Here is a 23,304-nt window from a genome sequence, read left to right on the forward strand (position 1 = left end):
GGCGTCAATTTTGAAAGCTGCATTGAACATCAGATTACAAAGTAAGAAACTGACGTTTCAGCTGATCTGTCTGCCGGTTTGAGCCCCTGTATGCTGTGTGTTACCATGCTTAGTAAAAGGGAAGCAGCATTTTAAGGGCTTTTACCCACTTGCACAAAAACCGCAGAAGTGCGATTTTTAACATTAGAAATTCCCATTGACATTTGCAGTAAAAAAAAAACGCAGCAATATCGCGGCGTTAAAACAACGCTAGTGGGTAAAAGCTCTGACTGGGATAGTGGTGAATTATATTTATTGGGCTGATCTGTCATTATAAGTCTAGTTAGTAAAGTGTGATTAGCATGTCAGTTAGGCCTGCCCCACACTGGCGTTGGCAAAAACGCTGCGTTTACTGCGTTTTCAGCAGCGTTAGCATGTGTTTTGACAGTGTTTTGGCTGCTTTTTCAGCACAGCTGAAAACGTAGCCAAGGAAGCTGGAAACTTTTCTTCAGACTCGCTGGCATAGCAACCTGCGTTTAACGCTATAAAAATGCAGTACAAATTTGTGCCGCGTTTTCAGCAGTCGTGCAAGTGCAAGTCTTTGCAACAATGATTGGGAATTGAAAATAAAGCCAGAATATGTACACACAGCTGTCTCCGGGTTTTTGTCCCTCATCAGTGTGCAGTAGAATTTTGGCTTGGCTAGTGAGAGGCCTGTGACGTGGTTGAGCAGAGGTATCATCTCTCACTAAGTACCTAGAAGGTGAATCAGGAGACTGATAAGGCCATGTATGCTCCTCTGGGAAATATATGCATGGTTTAAACCTTTGTATGAAAGACACCAGAATGAGGTTGCAATGGTTAAAGGGGTGATTAAAATTAGCATTTGCACGTCATATTTATCAGGCCTGCTTTTGAAGAAAGAAAGTGAATCCTTTAGAGCAGTAGTCTTCAATATGTGGATTTCCAGCTGTTGCAAAACTGCAAATCTCAGCATGGCTTTAGAGCCTGTAGGGATTACTTGAAGTGTTGTGCATTGTAGTTTCTGACATAGGTTAAAGACAACAGCTTTAAAGGATTCCCCAGTAACGGACTAATAGATGGATCACTTTTTTGGCTTAAAGGGAATCTGTCTCCTACTTTTAGCTTTATAAGCCAAGCTTATGGGCTGAAAGTAGATGACCCATGGAGTCCAGGGATGTAAGTTTTATACTTACCTTCTCGTCATTCCCCCAATGTGTGCTCAGAAAGCTGCCACTCAATGCAATAAACTGCTAAGTAGAGGGCGTGACCTGGCCATGGCGGAGTGAGCACGCTGTTAAGTGAGTTCCCGAACCTGGAGTGCCTTGAGCTCGCCACACAAAGCCACCTTCAGCCAAAAAAGCCCACCATGGGCAGCAATAAGAAGAGCCGCACACAGCGGCGCCTGGGAGCCCGATCGAGAGCTCCTAACAGCCGGGGAATCGATAATTTCCTCCTCGGCGGGCAGCGGCTGCGCACCGACTGAGGCGAGGAGGAAGATGGCGCCGGCAGCAGGCAGAAGAAGCCAACAGACACCCCCGCGGCAGAGAAGAAGGTGACAGAGCGCGGCTCCCCGCAGCTGCTCACCGCTATTAGACCGGAGGACACCAGGGAGCCCAGGACTCCCCCCCCCCCCCCCCCCGCCCCCCGCAATACACAGCAGCCTTCCCCACCGGTAAGGAGGAGAAAGATGGTGCCGGCAGAAGACAGGAGCTGACAAGACCGGCAAAAGGTATAATGGAGCAAGACAGCCCCCCCCCCCAACCGCTCACCTTTGGAGCTGCAGGAGACGGTGAGGAGCTGGTTGTTCCCTCCTGCAGCAGGCAGCGGTCTGATAGTAGCAGCGGTGAAGAGGGGTCCCCGCTGAAAAACAGCATGGAGCAATGGGCTGTAGCTCAGAGCCTCCCTCATCCCTCAGCCGCCGCACCCATGGAGGACACTAGAGGCAGTGGGGAGGGCAGCCAGCAGGCAGACCTCACTGCAGGTGCTCCAGGCACCTTTACAGTTAACCCCACGAGGCAGGCTACAGTCACACCAAAGAGTCTTGCAGAGTGGACCCAGGTGCCCCCCAGGCAGGGGAGCCTAGATGTGCATATGGGGGCTTGTGAGGGAACCCCCCCACAGACATCCTACAGAGGGGTCCACCCTGGCCATAGAGCACTGCCCCATCAGCTCTGGCCAGAAGTGCAGGCAGCATCCAGCCCAAGAGGACTGACACCCCCAATGCCCCATACCTCGCAAGGCGCACCCGAAGATACCCCGGCAGCTCTCACACAGGCAGCCCGACCAAACCGGGGGCATGTCTCAACCTCTCTGGAAGCAGCTCCAGACACCCCAAAACAACCGTGGGAGATGGAGTCCCCACACGGAGCCACCTCCCACACAGAAGCCACTAAGCCGGGCGATCACGGACCGGAGCTACGGCAAAGAGAGACACAGCTACCAAGCAGAACAGCAGACTCTCGCCCTCCAACATCCCAACATGAGGGTCAAAATCGCACAATGTCAGAGTTCCAAGAGCTACGGGCGCAGCTGCAATCTATCCCTACCAGAGAGGATATGGAGGCATACATCTCACGCCTAGAATCTGCCTATAAGACCGAAATCTGCTCCGTCCGCCAGGATGTTCACCTCCTTGGGGAAAGGACCGTGGCGACTGAAAGTGCTGTCTCGTCCCTCGCTGATAAAGTCGACCGCCATGAAACCGCCCTGGCCACGGTGTCCCGCCAGTTACAGTACCTGATGGCCTCCATTGACGACGTGGAAAACGGGGCGCAGGAACAATATCCGCGTCAGAGGTCTGACTGAGGATATTGAATCCTCCCAGCTAGAAGAAACTGTGCGACATATCTTCAACGACCTGCAGGGGGCCGCGCCAGATGCTCCCTTGGAACTTGATAGATGCCATAGGGCCCTTGGCCCTCGCTCCAGGGACCCTGAGCGCCCACGCGATGTTATCTGCAGGGTCCATCGGTTCCAGCTGAAAGAAGCCATCATGAGGGGAGCCCGAGAACTGCGAGCAGTACAGTACAAAGGATCTCCGCTGCAGATCTTACCGGACCTTTCCAGACTCACCTTGGCCAAGAGGAGAGCTCTTCGCCCATTGCTAGAAGAACTCCGTCGACGGAACATGGCCTACAGTTGGGGATTCCCCTTTCGCCTACAGGTCCGCCACGGAGGGACCCTGAGGGAGCTGCGACATCCTGGTGAGGCTTCAGACTTTTGTGATGCGCTGGGTATACCTGTGGTCGACATCGCTGACTGGCCCACCTTACCTATCCCACCCACCAATGACCCCCCCCAGATGCCACGCAGAGGGCTTAGAAGAAGACGTCGCTGCCGGGAGGCTAGAGGTGCTGCTCAGTCCCCACCCGATTTTCCACGTGACTGACCGGTCCAGGTTTGAGGAACTCTGCTGTTTCACTCCTCTTTAATGCTTGTTATGCTGCCAGTATTGATATTATGTATACCATATCTATTGGTGGGCTTTTTCCTTTGGCTGATTACATAAAGTAACTGTTGTTGATATGCGGCGGGCCGGGGGGTGCAATCCGGGAGGAGAGACTCCGCCGTCGGAAAGCACGTCCCAGACCGGGGGGGCCCGGGCCTGGCTTTTTGGTCATTCCATGGGCAGTTTTTGTTGTTAATTAACTACCCCTCACCACCTCTTTGGGGCGCAGGCGTCACCCTCACACTGGGGGGGGGGGGGGGGGCGGGTGCGCCCAAGATAAGTAGGGACTCTCGTGGCTAACCGTCGCTACCTGAGTTTTGGATACATTTAAGCAACTGTTTGTTGATTGCCTTAATTGTTGTGTATTTCTGTTAGTGGTTATTGTTTTCTCTTTGTCTCTTTTTCTTCTCTTCATTGCTCTTCCTTTGTTTTGTGTGCTCTGCCCCCCCCCCCCTAACCCACCCTCCCTTTTTTTTTTCCAGTTAGTCTTTGTTTTCGTCGTTTTGCTTCTCCCTCCATCTAGACTCCCATCTTTTCCTCTCCTCAAAGTTCCTGTGGGAAAAAAAGGGCTGCGTCGCCTCCACCCATCATGTCCAAAGTAACTTTTTGTTCTCTTAATGTGCGGGGTCTAAATGTGGCGCAAAAGAGGAGCCAGGTCCTATATCAAATGCACAAATTAAAACCTCTTGTCTTATTTCTCCAGGAGACACATTTCCGGGCAGGACACGTCCCGGCCACGAGGGATAGGCATTATGCGGCATGGTTCTACAGCACAAATCCGACAACTAAATCAAGGGGAGTGTCGATCGCCATACACAAAACGGTACCCCACGAGATTCTGGACTCGGTGACGGACCCAGAGGGGCGCTACGCCTTTATAAAGGTCAGAATGTGGGGTAAACTTTTCACCCTAGCGGCGTGGTACCTCCCCAGTCAGAGTCCTGCGCAGATAGGTGGCACCTTACTGGGCAGGTTGGCGGACTTTGCGGAGGGAGTGGTAGTGCTAGGGGGCGTCTTCAATTTCCCCTTAGACCCCGAAAAGGATAGCACCTCAGGATGGGCGGCAATCTCTGCCACACAGCTTCGCAGGTTTCACAAAGCTCTAAGGCAGTTGCAATTGGTAGATGTCTGGAGAGTGACCCATCCCGTAGACCGGGACTATTCTTACTTCTCCCCTGCTCACCGTACACATAGCCGCATTGACTTGATCCTTACTAGCCACCACGCCTTAATGTGGATCCCGGTTGCCTCCATTGGATCAGCAATATGGTCAGATCATGCTCCGGTTCTCCTCACATTATCCGTCCCAGGGGCTCTGGAGAGGCAGGGGTCTTAGAAACTGATCGACAACCTTCTGAAGGACGCTGTGTGCTGTGCCGATTTGCGCAGCACCATTGACAATTTCCTCAAAGACCACTCTGGGACCCCACACCTAAACCAGTCCAGTGGGGGGCCCTAAAGTGTGTTTTGAGGGGGGGTCCTCATTAAACATGGAGCACGCCTCAAGTAAGAAAAGGCTTCCAAGGTTGTCTCTCTGTTAGCCAAGATCGAGTCCTTGGAGACAATATTTTGCCGGTCAAACGCTGCAGCCACTCAAAACGAGCTGTTGAATACCAGAGAAGAACGGAGACACATCCTCGACCAGAAATACTTGCGATACCGCGATAGCTTGAAGCGGTATTCATATGAACATGCCAACAAATGCGGACGCTCCCTGGCACGCTATCTCCGCAGTAGGGCAAATCTCACATACGTTCCCCATATACTGGACAGTGCAGGCCACAAGAGACATGACCCGAAAGGAATCGCAGAAGCATTCCGTGATTACTATCACGGGCTCTACAATATAAGAGGCCACTTGGCTGGCATGGCCCACAACACCCGGGAAAACAAAATCGACGAATATACTGCGGGGACGGCCCTCCCAAGCATAATAGGAGAGGACAGAGAAACCCTGGAGATGGATTTCACTGCAGAAGAGATTAGTGAAGCTATTAAGACCTCGCCGTCGGGAAAGGCCCCCGGTCCGGACGGGTTTACTTCCGCTTTCTTCAAGCAGTTCCGGGAAATTCTGACACCCATTCTGAGAGACACTTTCAACCAAATCTCGCCATTGACCCCATTCCCCTCTCAGTCACTCATGGCCCACATTACGGTGCTCCCCCAAGCCAGGCAAAAACCCGGGGCTATGTCCCAGCTATCGCCCTATCTCGCTCATTAACTTAGACATCAAGTTGTTTTCCAAAATTCTAGCGAGCAAGCTAACCCCTATCTTGCCAGCCCACATACACAATGACCAAGTGGGTTTCATAAAAGGATGGGAAGCTAGAGACAATACCAACAAGACTCTCTTGCTGATTAGTCAGGCTAAGCAATTGTCGCAGCCATTTTGTCTCCTCTCAGTGGACGCACAGAAGGCCTTTGATCGTGTTAGCTGGGACTTTCTGCGTTCCTCCCTGACGAGGTTGGGATTGGGGCCTAAGTTTCTGAACTAGGTCTTCGCACTGTATCGGAACCCGTCGGCAAGGATTTGCGTAAACGGCCTACTGTCCGACCCGGTACCTATTAGGAACGGGACAAGACAGGGTTGCCCACTGTCCCCTCTTCTCTACGCCATCGTCATGGAGCATTTGGCTGTGGCACTGCGAGACAATCCCAACATACATGGCTTGCAGATCGGGACCCAGATCTGCAAAGCGGCCCTATATGCAGATGATCTTTTATTATGTGTCTCCCAGCCGCGGATTTCGTTCCCAGCGATTCTTCAGAAGTTTTCTAAATTTGGGCATCTAAGTAATTTCAAAGTAAATCTTCACAAATCCGAAGCCATGAATATATCCCTCCCAGCTGCTGAGGTGGCCCATCTAGCAGATCAATTCGAATTCAAATGGCAAGCAACCTCCATCAAATACCTAGGGGCACATATTGCAGCGGACATCTCTTCTCTATACCATCTGAATTATGTTCCCTTACTCGAGAAAGTGACACGTGAACTGGATGGGTACGCCGCCAAACAATTGAGCTGGTTTGGGCGAGTAAATGTCTTAAAAATGGATGTGACCCCCAAGTTTCTATACCTCTTCCAGACATTGCCAATTAAACTTTCTATGCAGTTTTTTAAACTGGTCCAGCGGGCATTCCGCAGATTCGTGTGGGGAGGCCGGAATAACCGCATCAGCTATCGGATCATGTCTCGCACAAAGTCGAGGGGGGGTTTACCCGACCTTAAAATTTACTATTCAGCCGCGATCCTCACAAGGCTTTTGGACTGGCATCATCATGCCGGCTCGAAACAGTGGGTGAACCTAGAAAATACTTTTTGAGGCCGCAAATACACATACTGCCGTGGATCTCCTTGAGGGATAGGCCCGAGGCTCTTCCCCATACACCCCTGACCATAAACTGCCTTGACATATGGGATAGGCTGACGGCTAGAGGCGATGTCGCAATCCGCAGGGTGGCACTGACCCCCATATTCCACAACCCCGCATTCCCACTGGGACAGGAGAAGCAGAGCTTCCTTGGCTGGAGAGAGGATGAGGACATAAGGGGCTGTCAGATAACGGGTCCAGCGGGCCTCTCATCATTCAATGATTTACAGGCGTCCCGACCAGATCTGAAACTACAGTGGTTGGAGTACCTCCAACTATCCTCCTTCTGGAGGGCTCGGATGGGGTCAAATCGCCTCGGGGATCCCGCCGAACCGATTGAAAAACTATTCTTACAAACCAACCCCCCCACTCGTGTCCTCTCGAAGATATACAGTATTATATTAGGGAGGCTCACACAGGGTCTTCCTCAATACACCAAGAGGTGGGAGAGAGACTTGTCTTTGGAGCTGCAGGACTCTGATTGGGAGAGAGCATTCACGTTCGCACGCAGATTACCCCTGGCCTGCGTGGCGCTGGAGAAAAACTTTAAGCTCCTCTCTAGGTGGTACAGATGTCCAGACCTGATCCACCGCATATTTCCATCGGTGCCTGATGATTGTTGGAGATGTGGAGTCGGGCGTGGAACCATGCTGCACATCTGGTGGGAGTGTCCGCTTATACAGCCTTTTTGGAAGACGGTCTTTGAACTATTTGAGTGGTGTCACGCAGCACAGTGGAGGTCACTCCACAATTGGCGCTGCTCTCAATCATCCCTGGTCCCTTTGCCACGATTAAGAAGGGTCTCCTACGACATTTCCTCACTGCAGCCAGGGCCATTATTCCACGCCACTGGCAAAGCGGCGTCACCCCCTCGACTATGGAATTCATTCAAGAGCTGAATCACCTGATGTACATGGAGGAACTGGGGGATGAGGGCTCTGGAGCCGAGAGCTCAGGCAGGCGCGCATGGTAAATATGGAACGAATTTCGTGACTCAGCTGAGTTTCAGAATATTACGGGGTGGTGAGGCGAGAAGTCGCCCCAGGGTTACAGGAAGTTATGACGCAGATCTGATCCCTGGATTGATAACCTACGAGAACTGGGTGCCCTTATACCTTCTCCCTCTCTGTCTTCCTATTTCTGGTACCTCCCCCTCCTTCCTCCTCTTTTTTCCCCTCTCCCTCCTCTCTCTTTACCCCTCCCCCTCTATCTGCGTGTACTCTAGGTTTTCTTGTGTCCTTCTTTTTTATGTGCTTCTTCTCTCTTTTTATTTGTTGCCGTAGCTACTTAAAAACTGGACGTTGATTTCCATTATATCACCCTCCGGTTCACCTGGACTATGTGTAACCATGGGTCCAGTAACCGAAGGACTCGCTGCCAAAGTACGAATACCAAAGGGGTGTCAGTTGAGCACCTGGCAACTACGAGTCCGGTTACATTTGGGTGTGATTTATCATTGATATAGCCCTTATATTAATGCAGCAGTCCTGCGAGACTAGCTACTTGTTATATTTGTTTCGTCATTACTGTAAAAATTTGATAAAAGCTTTAATAAAAACATATTAAACATAAACTGCTAAGTAGTCCATTATGAAATTACAAAAGGTGGACTACTTAGCATGCCTTTCCTGCATTCAGGAGACTTTAAATAGAAATCAAATAAATATGGAAATAATCTGAAAACAAAACCAGAGTGATCTCAGCAGGTTCCATAGTCGTATACTAAAGGATGTAGGTCATCATAGGTCAATTCGTATGAAGATCCACTGGGATAGATGGGGATAGAATTGAGTCCAGACTTGGGCATCAGAGGCATGTATCTGACCCTATATCAGCCTATGTCCATAACTATCACCACCCTAAAACCTATACCAGGGCTCAATTCTGAAAATGACAACCCTGTCATGGACCCCTTTCAGTATTGACATATGTCCAAAAGCCAGGGAGCTTTTAATTTATGACATAACGCCTATTACCTTGGGCTTTTGCACAGACTCTGTTGGATCTTTCTTGCCCAGCGCATTGACATTAGGTTGCAATAAGTGGATTTAGTTAACATTTTTAGTAGTTATTAACTCTTTCATGCTGGGTTATTAGTTCCTTTGACTAATACCCTCTTGAGCCTTTTGAAGCAAGGATGAAATGGGTTGGGGCACTTTTGGGATTTTTCAATGCAACCTATTGTAAGGCACAGGTTCCAGATGGGATCGCTCTTTTCATGGCAGTGACCCTGTAGCAGGCTTTAGAGTGGTGATAGTTGTGGACATAGGGCGATATACTGTAGTGTCAGATGCGTGTTCCTAATGCCCAAGTTTGGTATCGCCTCTATCCCTGTAGATTTTCAAACAAGTTGAACTGTGATGTCCTGCATTCCTAAGTCTCTGAACTCACTCGAGTTTTGTTTTCATATTTTTTTCATGTTTTTCTTATGTTCTATTTAAAGTCACCTTTTAAGCATATTTTTTTAAAGACTTCGTTTTAATGTTACACCTAAATCTTCATATCTCATTGTTTGCCGGCAGTGCTAATGTTTGGATGAGTAGATCTTTAGGTGATGTGATCTGATTTCTTTGTCAATTGGTAATGGGACAACCCCTTTAATGTACAAGCAGTATTTCCCTTTTATATGCCAGGGCTTTAATTTGAGTATATGTCATCCTGATAAATTATTTGATGTAATGTGACATACTTGTAGATTGCAAGCTCCTGGGCTAAACTTTTTCGTAATTCTTCCATCTCTTTGTTCTGACACTGCTGCAGCTGGACTGAAGTCTTAATCTCTCTTCTCCTGTCTTCTAGTTCTTGTAGCTGTTCCTGGATGGAGTGTGAAAAATTTTCAGATGTTATATGCAACCAGTGATTTATTCAAATCAGCCACCTATTGTATAGCATATAAATGTATTGTTAAAACGCTTCTCTTGACAATAAATTGATCACAATATGTCCCTTGCTAATACCCCAAGCAATCAGCTGTAATATGAGGGGAAACATGGCAATTTAGTATTCAGTTTCCTTGCAGCCCCACAACAAGAAAGTTAAAGTATTACACATTGTCATTCACATCAATGGATATCTGTGTAATACAGGACAGAATAGGCTCTCTAGAAAAAGAGGTGCAATTTGCTACTGCTCCATCTTCGGGTTAAGAGATTAGGATCCTAAAGAAGGGTCCCTTCTTTGTTAACTCAGAATTCCATAATTGTCCCCAGACAGGAGATTTGTGTGTCTTTTTGCCCATAGGGATGCCTTAGCATCCGTAGAGCAGCTAAAAGCACGTGGAGGGGATTTTTTTTTTCTTTTTCCTGGCGTGCGGGTCGCACGAACGTCTCCATGGAAGTCAGTGGAAGCCGTCTGGACCCGCGGCACAGCCACAGCTGTTTTTGTGCTGTGCTGCCGATACGCGGGAGAGAAGAAGTTTTAAAAAAAAAGTGCCGAGCACATCAGCCGGGCAGAAAATAGAAGATCTAGCTGCGACAGAGGGGAGACCTGCAGCATACACACAGGTGAGCTTGCTGCCATTTTCCTCCACATGTCCTCGAGCATGCAGGGATTCTGTTGGGGGAATTCATCAGCGGAATCCCTGCGTGCAAGTGCACTTTAGGCCTTAGGCCTCATGCAGAAGGCAGAGTCGGATACCGCTGCGAGAATTCTCGTAACAGGATGCGAGCCGTGCCGCTGCAGTGACCACCGCAGCTCACCTCCTCCGGCGTCTCCTCCGCTCTATGTACCGGCTGCCGCCCACCCGTCACGTGTGCAGAGCAAAGCTGACGCGTCACCAGTGACGTTTCTGTGCGATTTGTTTACTGCGCAAGTTTTCAAATGGTCCAATCGCGGCTGTCTGCATAGGATTGCATTATCTAATGCAATCCCATGGCAGCGTGCACGGGTGGAAATTCTGTGGAAAATCCTGCCGCAGAATTTCCGCCCGTGTGCATTTACCCTTAAAATTGGTTTTCTAAACTGAACAACCCCTTTAAGTCTGCATATGAGTTACAATATAGCATTTAGTACATGGACCATGCTCTGAGAAATGCCAATCTTCAATGCCTGTTTGAAGTACTTTTACTGGTAGGCTGCGCTCTCCACTCTGCTATAAATAGACTTGGCATAAAGTACCTTTTTCAGGTATGTGTTGGCAGTTAATTAAATAGGAAATATAAGAAGTAAATACTCGGGTTTTCCTGTGTCAACTGAGCTGAACCCCTGTTTTGCTTGCCAAAGGCGAAGGGTTAGTAGGCAGTGGGAATGAGTGCGAAAGGAAGTGTTTCAGATGTCTGACCATAAAACTGTCCTATAAATAGGTTCTTTCTCCAAGAGTATTCAATATAGAAGCAATTAGTGTCAATATAAGGCTTGAGATACATTTAAACACGGCTTAGGTCTTGTTTGAAGTTATCCTTTTTAAGACATGCTCAAGTGAGTTCAGCTCCTTCATGGAACAGCCATTTTTGTTTTTGTTAATTCACACTTCAAGAGCCGTAACTTTTTTCTTTTTCTACTCTTCTATCGATATAGCTATATCAGTGTTTAGTTTTTTATAGGACGAGTTGTACTTAATAAGTGTACCATTTTTAATTTACTGTGCAATGTCCTGAAAAACTCTTTGAAGTTTAAATGGGGTGAAATGAGAGGAAAAACGCAGTTGTGCTGTTTTTGGATATTGTTTTATGGCGTGCACAATGTGGTAAAATAGTTCATTCTGTGGGTCAGTTTAGTTTTTTTAAGTTTCTACTTTGCTACTTTAAAAAATGTAAAAAAAAGTATGTATGAAATATAAAAGAAAACATTCTGAGATCCATAAGTATTTTTTTTTTATGCAGCTTTGTGGGGGCATGCTGTAGTCTTAATTGTTACCATATTTTAGGTGTATATGACTTTCTAAACACTTTTTATTCAGTTGCCTTTTTTGGAGGGAGGCAAGGATGACAAAAAAAACGCAATTCTGTCACTCTTTTTTTTTTTTTTTTTTATATGGTACACTTAATGCGTACAACTCGTCCTATAAAAAACTAACACTGATATAGCTATATCGATAGAAGAGTAGAAAAAGAAAAAAGTTACAGCTCTTGAAAAGTGTGAATTAAAAATAAGCCTCAGTCCCAGTCTAATACTTAAGTATGTGATCATCTTTAATTGCTAATACAATACATTGCAATATTTCTGTATTGCAGTTTATTGTACCTGTCAGTCTTGGCCTATTAAGCCCTGACACTCTGCTTCTAAACCTTTCTCTTTATGATATGTGTGTATAGAAACGTAAAGGGGTTTACAAAATTGGGAAAGACATGAAGCAACTTAGTTCAGCTCAGTTAGAACTTTGGACAGGAGCACCAAAGATGTTAATATCTTTCTATAGGAAAAGCAGATGGTTCTTTATTCTAGACTAACTTATAATGGTGCCTTTTCTATAAAGATCCTATTAGTAATGGAAGCCAAGCAGAAGAGGCTTTTGGAATCATGTGGATAACTAGATTACAGTATCACACACATACTACTTTGTCCCCTAGTGGCATATTCAAAGTTCAGGCTGCAGCTATACTGTATTTTAATACAATTTCTAATACTTTTTACTTCATACAGCATTTGATTAGCATGATTGCAAAATACTGTAATGAGAATACAAATGTAAAAGTTTGGTATGCTTTCCTTTGATAAAATGAAGTGAAGTGTTCTATTTTTTTTTAGCTCCAGATTGATTCAGATAAGCGATGTGCAAACGTATGGCATAGACTTACATTTTACATTTTTAACAAAAATATGTTGGACCGCAGTGCTCTATAGTGTAGAAGGCTAGTCAGTACCTTTAAAATAAATTGAATAACAATACTGCAATACGACACTCAGATGTAAATCTATCAACCATATGCGAAAAGGATGGTTTTTGGTATGTGTTAAGTCGCTTTTACACAGGCAGATTATCATTCAGTGTAAATGCTTATAGTGACAAACACATAAAAACTGAACAACGATTGGCCCCTATAAACAGGCAATCGTTCCTATATGAATCACTGCCTGTTTACTGTGAATGGAGGCTTACAGAAGTGATCTCTGGCTAAGCACTAAGCAATCATTGCTCCTGTGTGAAGGCACAGGAGCAATTATCATTGGGACAACTGTCAGGCGCATTTGTGTCTGATAATTGTCCTGTGTAAAAGGGCCCTACGCTGTCATAGAAATCCATGGGAATATTACAATCTACATTTGCATACAAATGTAGAGTGAGTATGGTCTTACTCCTTGCAGTCGCTTTTTATTATTGTTTTTAAGGATTTATAAAGGATAACTAGACACTTTTTAGTACCAATGAAATTAAAATGACTTGACCTACAAATGATTTTCATACAAAAAGTCTTGTAAGCCCAGTTTCACACAAATGTATTAAAGCTGCATTTCTGCATCTGTAATATGGATTATGCCCCAGCCCGACCTCAGGGTTTACTTGACCCAAACTCCGAGCATCATAGAGATCTCTTATGTTCTAAGTTCGGTCAGTGAACCCTTTGGTCGGCCTAAGGGCCTTTTTACATGGGTGGATGTGAGTTGCTCTGAGATTTTCAGGTCTTTGACAACCTGTCCGTGTGCTGCCCGATATAGCGGGCAGTGGACATTGTATGTCCAATTCTGGTCCATGATACAGACGAAAATAAGACATGCTGGAACTTTTTTCACACAGATCATCAGTCCTATTTCTATTAGCTGCTTTGCAGTGAAAAGCCGAACTGGCTGTGGGGAGAGTGAGTGTATGTGTCCACCAGCACTCAGATCATTATGTGGATATGCATGTTGATATACTTTCTGAAGACTAGGTGGTGTAAGTAAATGTCTACAGCTCTGAAGTACTTTAAGGGGTCTTCCAGCTCTTAAAATGCATGATCAGTGGGGGTCTGTCACCTGGGGCTCCAGCTGGTCAGCTGTTCATCAGGTACATAGTATAGTGTACAAAGCAGGAAGCAAGTATGTTGGGCAGTGGCATGTTGTGGTATTGCATGTATTGCTGCCACTGAACTTAATGACAGCTGTGCATGCAATACAACACCAGGCCACTGCACAATGTACAGAGCTATCTCCTTCTGCTTCATTCATGGTGACAGCAGACAACGAACAGCTGACCATCCAGCGTCATAGACAGTGGATCCCTGCCAGTCAGCTGTTGATGATCTATCCTATATATAGGTCATCAGGTTTTAAGAGCTGAAAACCCCTTTAAGCACATGACTACTTGTGGCTCTGTACCCATGGGCTGTCTATATGAGTCCCCTCCCCAGGCACAATTCTAGAAGAGAATACCTCTGTAATATGGCATGCATGTATAAAATTTGCTATGGACATGAAATAACAGATGCATTTCACAGCTGGTCAAAGCAGAATTGTGGTCAATAACCTTAATCATGGAAATAAATATGAGATGATAAAGCAGTTGTATAACTGAACAATCACTGCAATAGGAACATCTACTCAATAATGAGTTGGTCCACCTTTTTTGGGCAATCAAGGCTTTCAGACATGGGGGAACAGATTCCACAAGGTGGCGAACATCCTCCATACTCATCTTGACACAGCCCTGGCAGTTTGTGCACATTTTGCAGATAAGTGAGAGCAGATCTCACAGCTCTTTCCAGCATATCCAAAACATGTTCAATGGAGATACTATCCAGTGAGTTTAGAGGCCAAAGCAGTGTAGAGAATTCGTTGTTATGTTCCTCCAAGCAGTCCCTAGAGCTTTGTCCTGTTGAAAGATGCCGCTGTAGTCAAGGAAGACTTCCTGATGATGCAGATGCTCAGCTAATAGGTCCCTGTAGTGTTCACAATTCAAAAAGTTGTGGTATGATGATCAACGTTCCTAGGTCATGCAAGGAAAATGCTCCCCAGACCATGACACCCCGTGGTGGGTTGAACCCCAGTGGTACACTCAAGGGATATAGCTTCATGAAGTTTAAGCCAGATGTAGACCACGCCATCTGTATGGTTAAGCAGGAAACAAAACTTGTCACTGCAGACAATCTTTTGCATTAGTCAAAGGTGCACTGATGTGTTGCTTTGGCCCATGCAAGGCTTTGCTGGCAATAATTCAGGATCATTAGGGTACCCTTAAGTACGTAGTTGGACAGCACACACTAGAATTCATTTGAAATGCTCATAAGGGTTATTGAAGTAATCCAGATGATCACAATAGTTTGCAGTTTGCTGGCGACTCTGGTTCTCTCTACCACCATCAAAGGATGGTTACACACATTGTTCTATACCCGTATAAAAGATGTGTTCCAAGCTTTGCTATATGCTTGACAACGTGCACCAGCCTGAAACGTTAACATTGCAAACTTCAAACTATTGTAAATATCTGGCTTATTTCAATATACCTTATAAGCATTTTAAAATAATTCTAGTGTGTGCTATCCAACTTTGTCCTTCTGGATTTGGTAAAGTCTGTGACACTACACAACACCTTACCTGCATGAGAGAGTGCTACTAAACGTAGATCTGCATTAGGGAATCCTTTGTCGCAAGGTACACCACATGGTTATTGTGGAAACTTGTCCAACTTGCTTGCTGCAGTACTGATGGGTCATATGGTCCACTGTGGCACGTCATTACTGAGATACCAGACGTGCCCTCCGACACTCACCTCTATCAATCACGAGTCCTGCTGTCCATGTGATTTATATGTCTGTCCATGGTTCAACCAGTCTTGGTATACTCTCGATACTGTGTTTCAGGAAAAGACAACAAGTTCAGAAATACTGGAACCATACCTCCAGACACCAACAATCTGCCCATGGTCAGTGTCACTCAAGTCACCACATTTTAGTCATTAGTGCCAAATATTGCCTTCTGCTGCACAAAGCAAAGGTCAGTGCGCTACTGATCACAAGAGGTAATGCGCCAGTTGTTCCTAATGCAGTGATCGTTCAGTGTATATGAAAATGTATGTTTGGTTGGCTCGTTTTTCTATTATTTGTGGAAATAAAATATGTATTGCCATCAGTCTGTAATCAAATATACAGCAGCATAAACAGGCAATTTGTTGTAACTAGGACTTTGAAAAATGCCAACCCCAATAATCACACCTCTACAGCTCTCAGAACCTCCCAAAAACAGTTTAAATGCATAATGTATTTGTTCTCAATTTAATTCAGTCTATACCCTGTATAGCAGCACTTCTTCTTCCCTCTTTGTCTTCATAAGATAAATTTGCTCTTGTAGACTGCATTTCTGAACCTGCAGTCGGCAGGTTTCTTCTTGGAGGGGTCTTATTTCCTCTCTCAGCCTTAGCAATTCTTCTTGTGCTTTCCTTAAGGTCTGTGTCCCTCTTTCGGCACGCTCCAAGAGTTGAAGAAGTTTGGGTTCGTATTGCTCTTGCAGGGTATTGTGTTGCTCCTCAGTTAAACTTTGTAGCTCTGCAGAGAGCCGCCTTCTTTCCTGCAGCTCACGTGAGACTCGCCTGCGAGGCGGACTTCTAAGTCGCTGTTCTCCTTCTTGTCTTTGTTGAGTAAAGGTATTCCGTAATTGGGAAAGCTCCTCTGTCAACCGAGCAGCAACTGTTTCTAGTTCCTCTTTTTCAGCTATTTTTTGAGCTAATTCCTGACGCCGATTTTCAAGTTGATATTGGCATGCTACACATTCCTTAGTCACTCGGAATAATCTGCGGCGTATTCCTCGCATCTCTTCCTTCAAAGTGTCCCTCTCTAGTTCTGCTTGAGCTCTCTGTCCATGTGCCTGCAGTACTTCTTCATGTGCATGTTGTACAGCTTCCAAAGAGGGCTCCCGAAGTATGGCCAGCTCCTGTATGAGCTCATCTCGTTCCCTTTCCAAGTCTTCCACAGCTGCAATACAATACTGGAACCTTACCCCTATGTCCTCTAGGGATAGAAGTTCAGTAGTGACTGGTAAAGAGGAACTGGACTCTGCAAGTACCCTGAAGAAACAGAAAACAACTTGATTCAATAATATTGAATAACATTTTGGTTTTTCTAGGAATAGATATGCATTGATAAATAATGTAATAAGTTCTTACAGGCACTTGTCAGAGGATCTATGGCCTTCACATCTCCACCACTGCTTTATAGGGTGCATAAATAGCTGCATATAGCAATAATAAGTTTTGTACTGAGTCAGCCTGTACAAGAAAATGTTATTAGCATTTTGACATATCTGTGCAGAATGGACATCGATTAAGCCAGAATGGGCGCTATTAGAGAACAGCCATCATGACTGTTCACCCGAACATCTCCACCTCCATGACATTTTGTGTGCAGCATTCAAAGTACACACTATGATGGCAGTGGTGGTGGACTGGGGGCCTTAAAACTTCTGGACACATAAGCCCTCTTTTTGCCATTATTATTTTCAATAAAAAGAATTGCCAAATTTGTAGAGATTACAAAAATAATAAACCACCTTCACCACATACTGCCAATATACCACAACCAGATGTATTTATATTAGGCATCCCTTCTAAGAATGCATGCTTATTTGCTTTTCTTTAATTGAGGAAACTTGGAGTATATTGTAGACGTCATACCCGTGCTTTTCTTTTAGAAAAAATATATAGAATAAAAAAAGTTGTGTAAAATAACTATAGGTATTGGGGGTGGATAGGGTTGTTTGAGGTCCTAATGAGTGTGAATATATAGACTCCAACAATGCGAATATAGTTCTACAGTGCTGTTACATTTGTTCTGTTCTATGTAGAAGCTAGGCTTAAAAAACACGTTGGTTGATACTATATTAGGGAGATTCTCATTGAAGCCTAAAGAAAGCAGCTTTTTGTGCAACTTCACTTGAATACTGAGTGTTCAGGGAAACCTTCTTATGCCATAAATCTATTTAAAACTCCTTGACCCCAACAGCACCACTATTTTGTAAGGGGAAGAGAATCAGCGACCACCTGTTTTTCATTGTAAAGACACTTTCATACAACTACCTTCTTTAAGAGAGGAGGCAATGGTAGAAGAGTTACTGTGAAGTTTTCAGCATAATTATTCTATTTTCTGACTGCTCAATTTGTGTCTCTAGAATCAGTTTACTATACTATATATTCATGCTATACAAATGAGCCCATAATGCTGTACATGAGAAAATATATTTAATATGTAAAAAATATATAATTTTAAGATTTTAAGGTATTGTCACATGTCTTATTTTCCAGAATTTAAATTTCCTCCTGTGCTGATATGTAAATATGCTGCTTCATGTACAATCTCATCAGATTTGTCTATGTGCCATTACGCAAACTAGTGCGGCTGCTCATTAAAGACTGTCACATTCAACCACAGTGATGTCATTTCATGCATTTTTTTTTTTTTATCTCTGAAGCTTTCCTGCATGCATTGGTACAATCCCTCCTCACCCCTGCATTGCTAGCTAGTGTGGCACTTTGAATTACTTATGTCTATTCTGCTTCGTTATCCTGTAATTCTACTTTCCTTGTGCCTGAACATATGAAACAAAGAAAAAAACATTTTTTGGCAATGTTTGGTTCTGCCTGGTGTTCTTTTCTCTGCTCACTGACCTTATGCTACTACTTCTTGCTTCATCTACAATAGTACCGGCTTTGTTACTGTGGTGCTATTACATGTACAATCTTACCTCCCTTCCTGGGAGCGTTCTCCTTCTTCCTCTGGACTGGACATTTCATCTGCAGAAACTGACTCCTCTGTTATTAATAAATGGTACACAAGAGCCGGTGGGTAATGTTTCCCCCCTTCACAGGCAGGGTGAGATTTGTAAGCTGTTACTTTATCTTCCACATGCTTCACACAGAACTTGGATCCTTGAGTCTAGCTGGGCACGCCTGAGATGACACTGCAGCTCTTTTACTGGCAGAGATTTTAGCTTGCGAGGGGTTAATTTTATACAATGCCAGAAATGCAAGGATTGGCTAATCCAATGTGAGTCTGTCAGCTGCACCCAGTGTGCTTGGTCAGGCCCAGGAAGATGCCTAGATAACTGTACCAGCTGCAGCCACACTTTACATTAACAGAATTTTAGTAGAACACAAAGAAATAGAAGAGCTATTTTAACTAGGAGCAGTTCTGTATTGTATGTGTAATGTGGGTTGTTTCTTGACCTAGAATCAGTTATACTTCTCACTTATACTACTAATACCAAGGATTAGCACTAATATTATCCAAATACAGTAAAAACCATTTAACCTGGCATGGGATCATACAGAGAGCCTGATAGTCTGCTAAACCTTTCTACTTCTGGTTTGAACATCCAGACTGTTGCAAACAACTAATTTGGAGACGGTACCATAATCCGGAATATGGGCTCATTCCCACGAACATATTTTCTCCGTGTGTTACACAGTGAATGGATTCTGTGAACGAACATTGATTTTCATTGATCAATTCACACTTGTAAAGATGCATTGCGTGTAATACGCACGCAAAGAAGAATGCTCTATCTTACCGCGTATAACCCCATTGTTCTCTATGGGTTGCATATCGACACTGCACATACACAATACATTGCATATGTATGAGACAGAGCAAATAAAAAAAATGTAATAAAAAAACAGGTGTGCATGACAGTATGTGGGAGATACGCTGTCACTGTCGCTGCCATACGCAGTGATAGCTAAGTCCCCTCCGGGTAACATGGCGGTAAAATGCTGAGTGATGCACACAGCGTTTTTAACGCATATGGCTGTGCGAATGAGCCCTAATTGAGCAGGCACTGTCATACAATGTGCATAGCTTTCAATGACTGTTAAAGTGCATCTGTTGCATATTTTGATACAAATAGCATTTGTTTATGATATACAGTATGGTCCCACATGACCAGATTGGAAGTGAGGATTCCCGCGATCAGTGTCCGCGTGGATGATCCACGGTAAAACGTGCCATTGAAAGGCATGTATTTTCGAATTTTCCATTACACTCGCAGACACGAAGAAGAAAAATAGCGGAAACAAATTGATGTATGCTCTATTTTACTGCAGATTCCATACGGACAGCCTCCATTGATGTCATATGCAAATAACCCACGTCGTTGTTAAAGGGGTTGTCTCGCGAAAGCAAGTGGGGTTAAGCACTTCTGTATGGCCATATTAATGCACTTTGTAATATACATCGTGCATTAAATATGAGCCATACAGAAGTTATTCACTTACCTTCCCTGCGCTGGCGTCCCCGTCTCCATGGCTCCGTCTAACTTCAGCGTCTAATCGCCCGATTAGACGTGCTTGCGTAGAAGGGTCTTCTGCCTTCGGGTCTGTCCAGCAGCAGCGGCGTTCTGGCTCCGCCCTCTTCTACGCCTCATCGCGTAGCTCCGCTCCGTCACGTGTGCCAATTCCAGCCAATCAGGAGGCTGGAATCCAGCCAATCAGGAGGCTGATTGGCTGGAATTGGCACATGTGACGGGGCGGAGCTACGCGATGTTACGTAGAAGGGGCGGAGCCAGAACGCCGCTGCTGCCAGACAGACCCGAAGGCAGAAGACCCTTCTGCGCAAGCGCGTCTAATCGGACGATTAGCCGCTGAAGTTAGACGGAGCCATGGAGACGGGGACGCCAGCGCAGGGAAGGTAAGTGAATAACTTCTGTATGGCTCATATTTAATGCACGATGTATATTACAAAGTGCATTAATATGGCCATACAGAAGTGCTTAACCCCACTTGCTTTCGCGAGACAACCCCTTTAAGGAATGGTGTGGAAAATACAAACAAATACATGTACACACAAAAAAAACTGTACTGTGCATGACCGCCTACGTGCCTCCACGGTCATACTCAATACAGTAAAGTGCCAAACGCACAAATTTATTCAGACAATTGCAGTATCAATATTTTGTTTCATACATTAAATAAAATAAATATTTTTAGAACAATGTAAATGTGTTGTGATTATTTACGGTTTACAATCGAAGAGTTTCTACCATACATGTAAGGCCTCTCTCACACAGATGTTTTTGTACAGCGTTTAGCGCTGCTTTTTCAGCGCAGTGCTAAACCCTGTACAAAGCAACCATTCGTTTCAATGGGGCTGCCTACACAAACGTGAAAGTGCAGCTTTTCCAACACTGAACTTTGACAGCGATGCATGTTTTATCTTTGCCTGTTTTCGGCCCTGCGTTGCCCATTGAAATGAATGGGCAGCGGTTTCAGCGCTCCTGAAAACGAGGTACAACTTGGTACTGCGTTTTTGGCAGTGCTAAATGCCCTAGCTATACTACTTGAAAGAAAAAAAATCAATATCCACCTTGCAGGTGCCGTTGGGGTCCCCGCCGGTGTTTTCGGAGCTTCGGGACGGCTGCCGGGCACTGGTGAAGCCAGCAAAGCATCTATTGCTAGTGATTTGGGATTAAATTCCCCGCCTCCCAGCAAGAGATTGCTCTGATTGGCTGAATCGGCTGAATGACAGCCCTCTCAGCCAATCACAGCCAGCGCTGGATGCACCAATCACAGCCATTCAATGTCATTCATTAAATGGCTGTGATTGGTGCATCCAGCGCTGGCTGTGATTGGCTGAGAGGGCTGTCACTCAGTCGATTCAGCCAATCACAGCAATCTATTGCTGGAGGCTGGGTTCTCAAACCTTGTTTACAGCAATAGATGATCTTTCAGTGCAGGGGAAGGCTGGAGCATCAAGCTCGGCAGAGTACATTCGTTCAACTCTAGTAGTATCCCAATCAAAGGATAGGTCCAGATGGTTGGATAAGTTTCAGGATATTGGGCACATACTGTATGACGTAGCTGAAGAAACCTATAGAACCTCGATCGGGGAATATCATGTATATTTTGTAGTTGCTCAAAATATACAAAAATCCCATTAACAAATAGATGTGATAATGATGTTGTTCTGTGCTCTATCCAAGAAGAATATCCAATTCCATCTAGAATTAGGAAATTTATAGAGATGTGAGAATCCTCTATTACTCCATGAAGAAGTCTTACAATTTAGGTCTCAATACCCCGTCACTCACCAGTCTAGATCCCATATTTGGATAGCTAATTTCTGAATTTATAACTAATATTTAGAATATTTCCTGTGATTTTCTAACAAAGTAGAAGAGTAGTACATCAGATGGTGTTCAGCATTTGGTAAGGGTCTGACCGATACCCAATGCTTTAAACATTGGATTTGACCTGCTATATAATATAATTTAAAATCAGGTAGTGCTGAGAAAGTACAGGTTCATAAAAAAATAAAGAATCTGTCTCAAAATGGCCGCTAGATACAAAATGGAGCATTATAAGATGTAAATAAGCTTGTGTGTAGTGAAACAATAATTTTAGCAGAAATAACTTGCAGAGCATGGCTTTCGGTGCAATGTCTAATGATTTGTTTTTTTTCTATTCATCCGAGAACATTTGCCTGGTACAGTCGCTATCAAAAGAGACTCCCCCACTCCTGAGCTATGGGAAAAGAGCAAATCGTGCTGATAAGACGCTGCGATCATCCAAGCACCACAAGGGAGGATGGGACAACGTCTGGGAGGAGTAATCATTTGAAGGACATTTCACATATTTATTCTCACTGCGCTGATTGTTGAACAAAGCACAATTCTTGATGTTTTTTCTAACCCCATGACTAATGATGACGTATTCTTTTCCTGTATTTAGAACTATACTCAGTCAATAAACTTTCAGAGTACGTACGCCTTAAGCAGAGTGAGCTATATACTTGCCGTGGCTCTCTCTCCGTATCTGAGGAGAACTAGAAACCGACTCTTGTGTGGTTCTTGGCCTCCGTGCTGCAGCGGATACGAATTGATTTGGAACCCAAGGCTTGAAAGGTTAATGTGACCGGTCATGTGTAACGGTCCTTTACAAATGGCGTAGTCGGCAGGATGATTTATTGATTGACGCTGATGATAACCATTGGACTGCGACACAGACCTGGATTGATGATATCGGCCGTGCCAAAGGCCGGGGACTGATCAACCCCATACAGCGCGGTAAGTCACATGTATACATATATATGATGTCTACCGTGGTCTGTTTTGGCACGTTTGATTGTAGTCTGTCCTGCGGTCAGTCGTTATTTCAATGTACAATTGTTAAGCTGTCATCAATAGACATTGTTACCTCAGGTCTTGGGTACTCTTAAGTGACACCGAGGGACAGAATCTGTAATTTGACTATATGCATATATATGTGTTTTCATTGTGGGTCCAGTAGGACTGGCTGTTTAAATGTACAGGGCGTTTTGGCTGTTTAACTGTACATGGCATTTTGTGGGTCCATTAGGACTGGCTGTTTAACGATGCAGGGCGTTTTGGCTGTTTAACTGTATCGGGCATTTTGGCTGTTTAACTGTATCAAACGTAGAAGTCTGTGAACACTACGTCATCGAGGACAGGGCATTTGGCGTGGAAGTCTTTGAACACTACGTCTTGTTGTATCGTACGTAATAACATGTTGAAGTTCTTTAAGAAGACTACTGATCAGGGTCTCCTGGATTCTGTCCACTTGGTGTCATGTAGAGGAGGGAAGGAGTATGTGAAGAAGGTTAAGAAGTTATGTGAGATAGTGGGTAT

The 23,304-nt window shown here is 44.9% G+C and overlaps 1 protein-coding gene across 1 annotated transcript in view; it reads right to left on the reverse strand.

Annotated features, from left to right (window-relative positions):
- SYNC (syncoilin, intermediate filament protein) overlaps window positions 1-18,602 on the reverse strand; it is a 35,129-nt gene extending 16,527 nt beyond the window's left edge. Inside the window, exons 1-3 of the mRNA XM_066573765.1 lie at window positions 18,409-18,602; window positions 15,964-16,735; window positions 9,512-9,636 (exon numbers count right to left, since the gene is read on the reverse strand). Of these exons, the coding sequence (XP_066429862.1) occupies window positions 9,512-9,636; window positions 15,964-16,735; window positions 18,409-18,452 (941 nt within the window). The 5' untranslated portion in view covers window positions 18,453-18,602. The remainder of the gene's footprint in view (window positions 1-9,511; window positions 9,637-15,963; window positions 16,736-18,408) is intronic.
- Between the last annotated feature and the right edge of the window lie 4,702 nt (window positions 18,603-23,304).

This window comes from Eleutherodactylus coqui, chromosome 1, assembly GCF_035609145.1.
Source record: "Eleutherodactylus coqui strain aEleCoq1 chromosome 1, aEleCoq1.hap1, whole genome shotgun sequence".
NCBI lineage: Eukaryota > Metazoa > Chordata > Amphibia > Anura > Eleutherodactylidae > Eleutherodactylus > Eleutherodactylus coqui.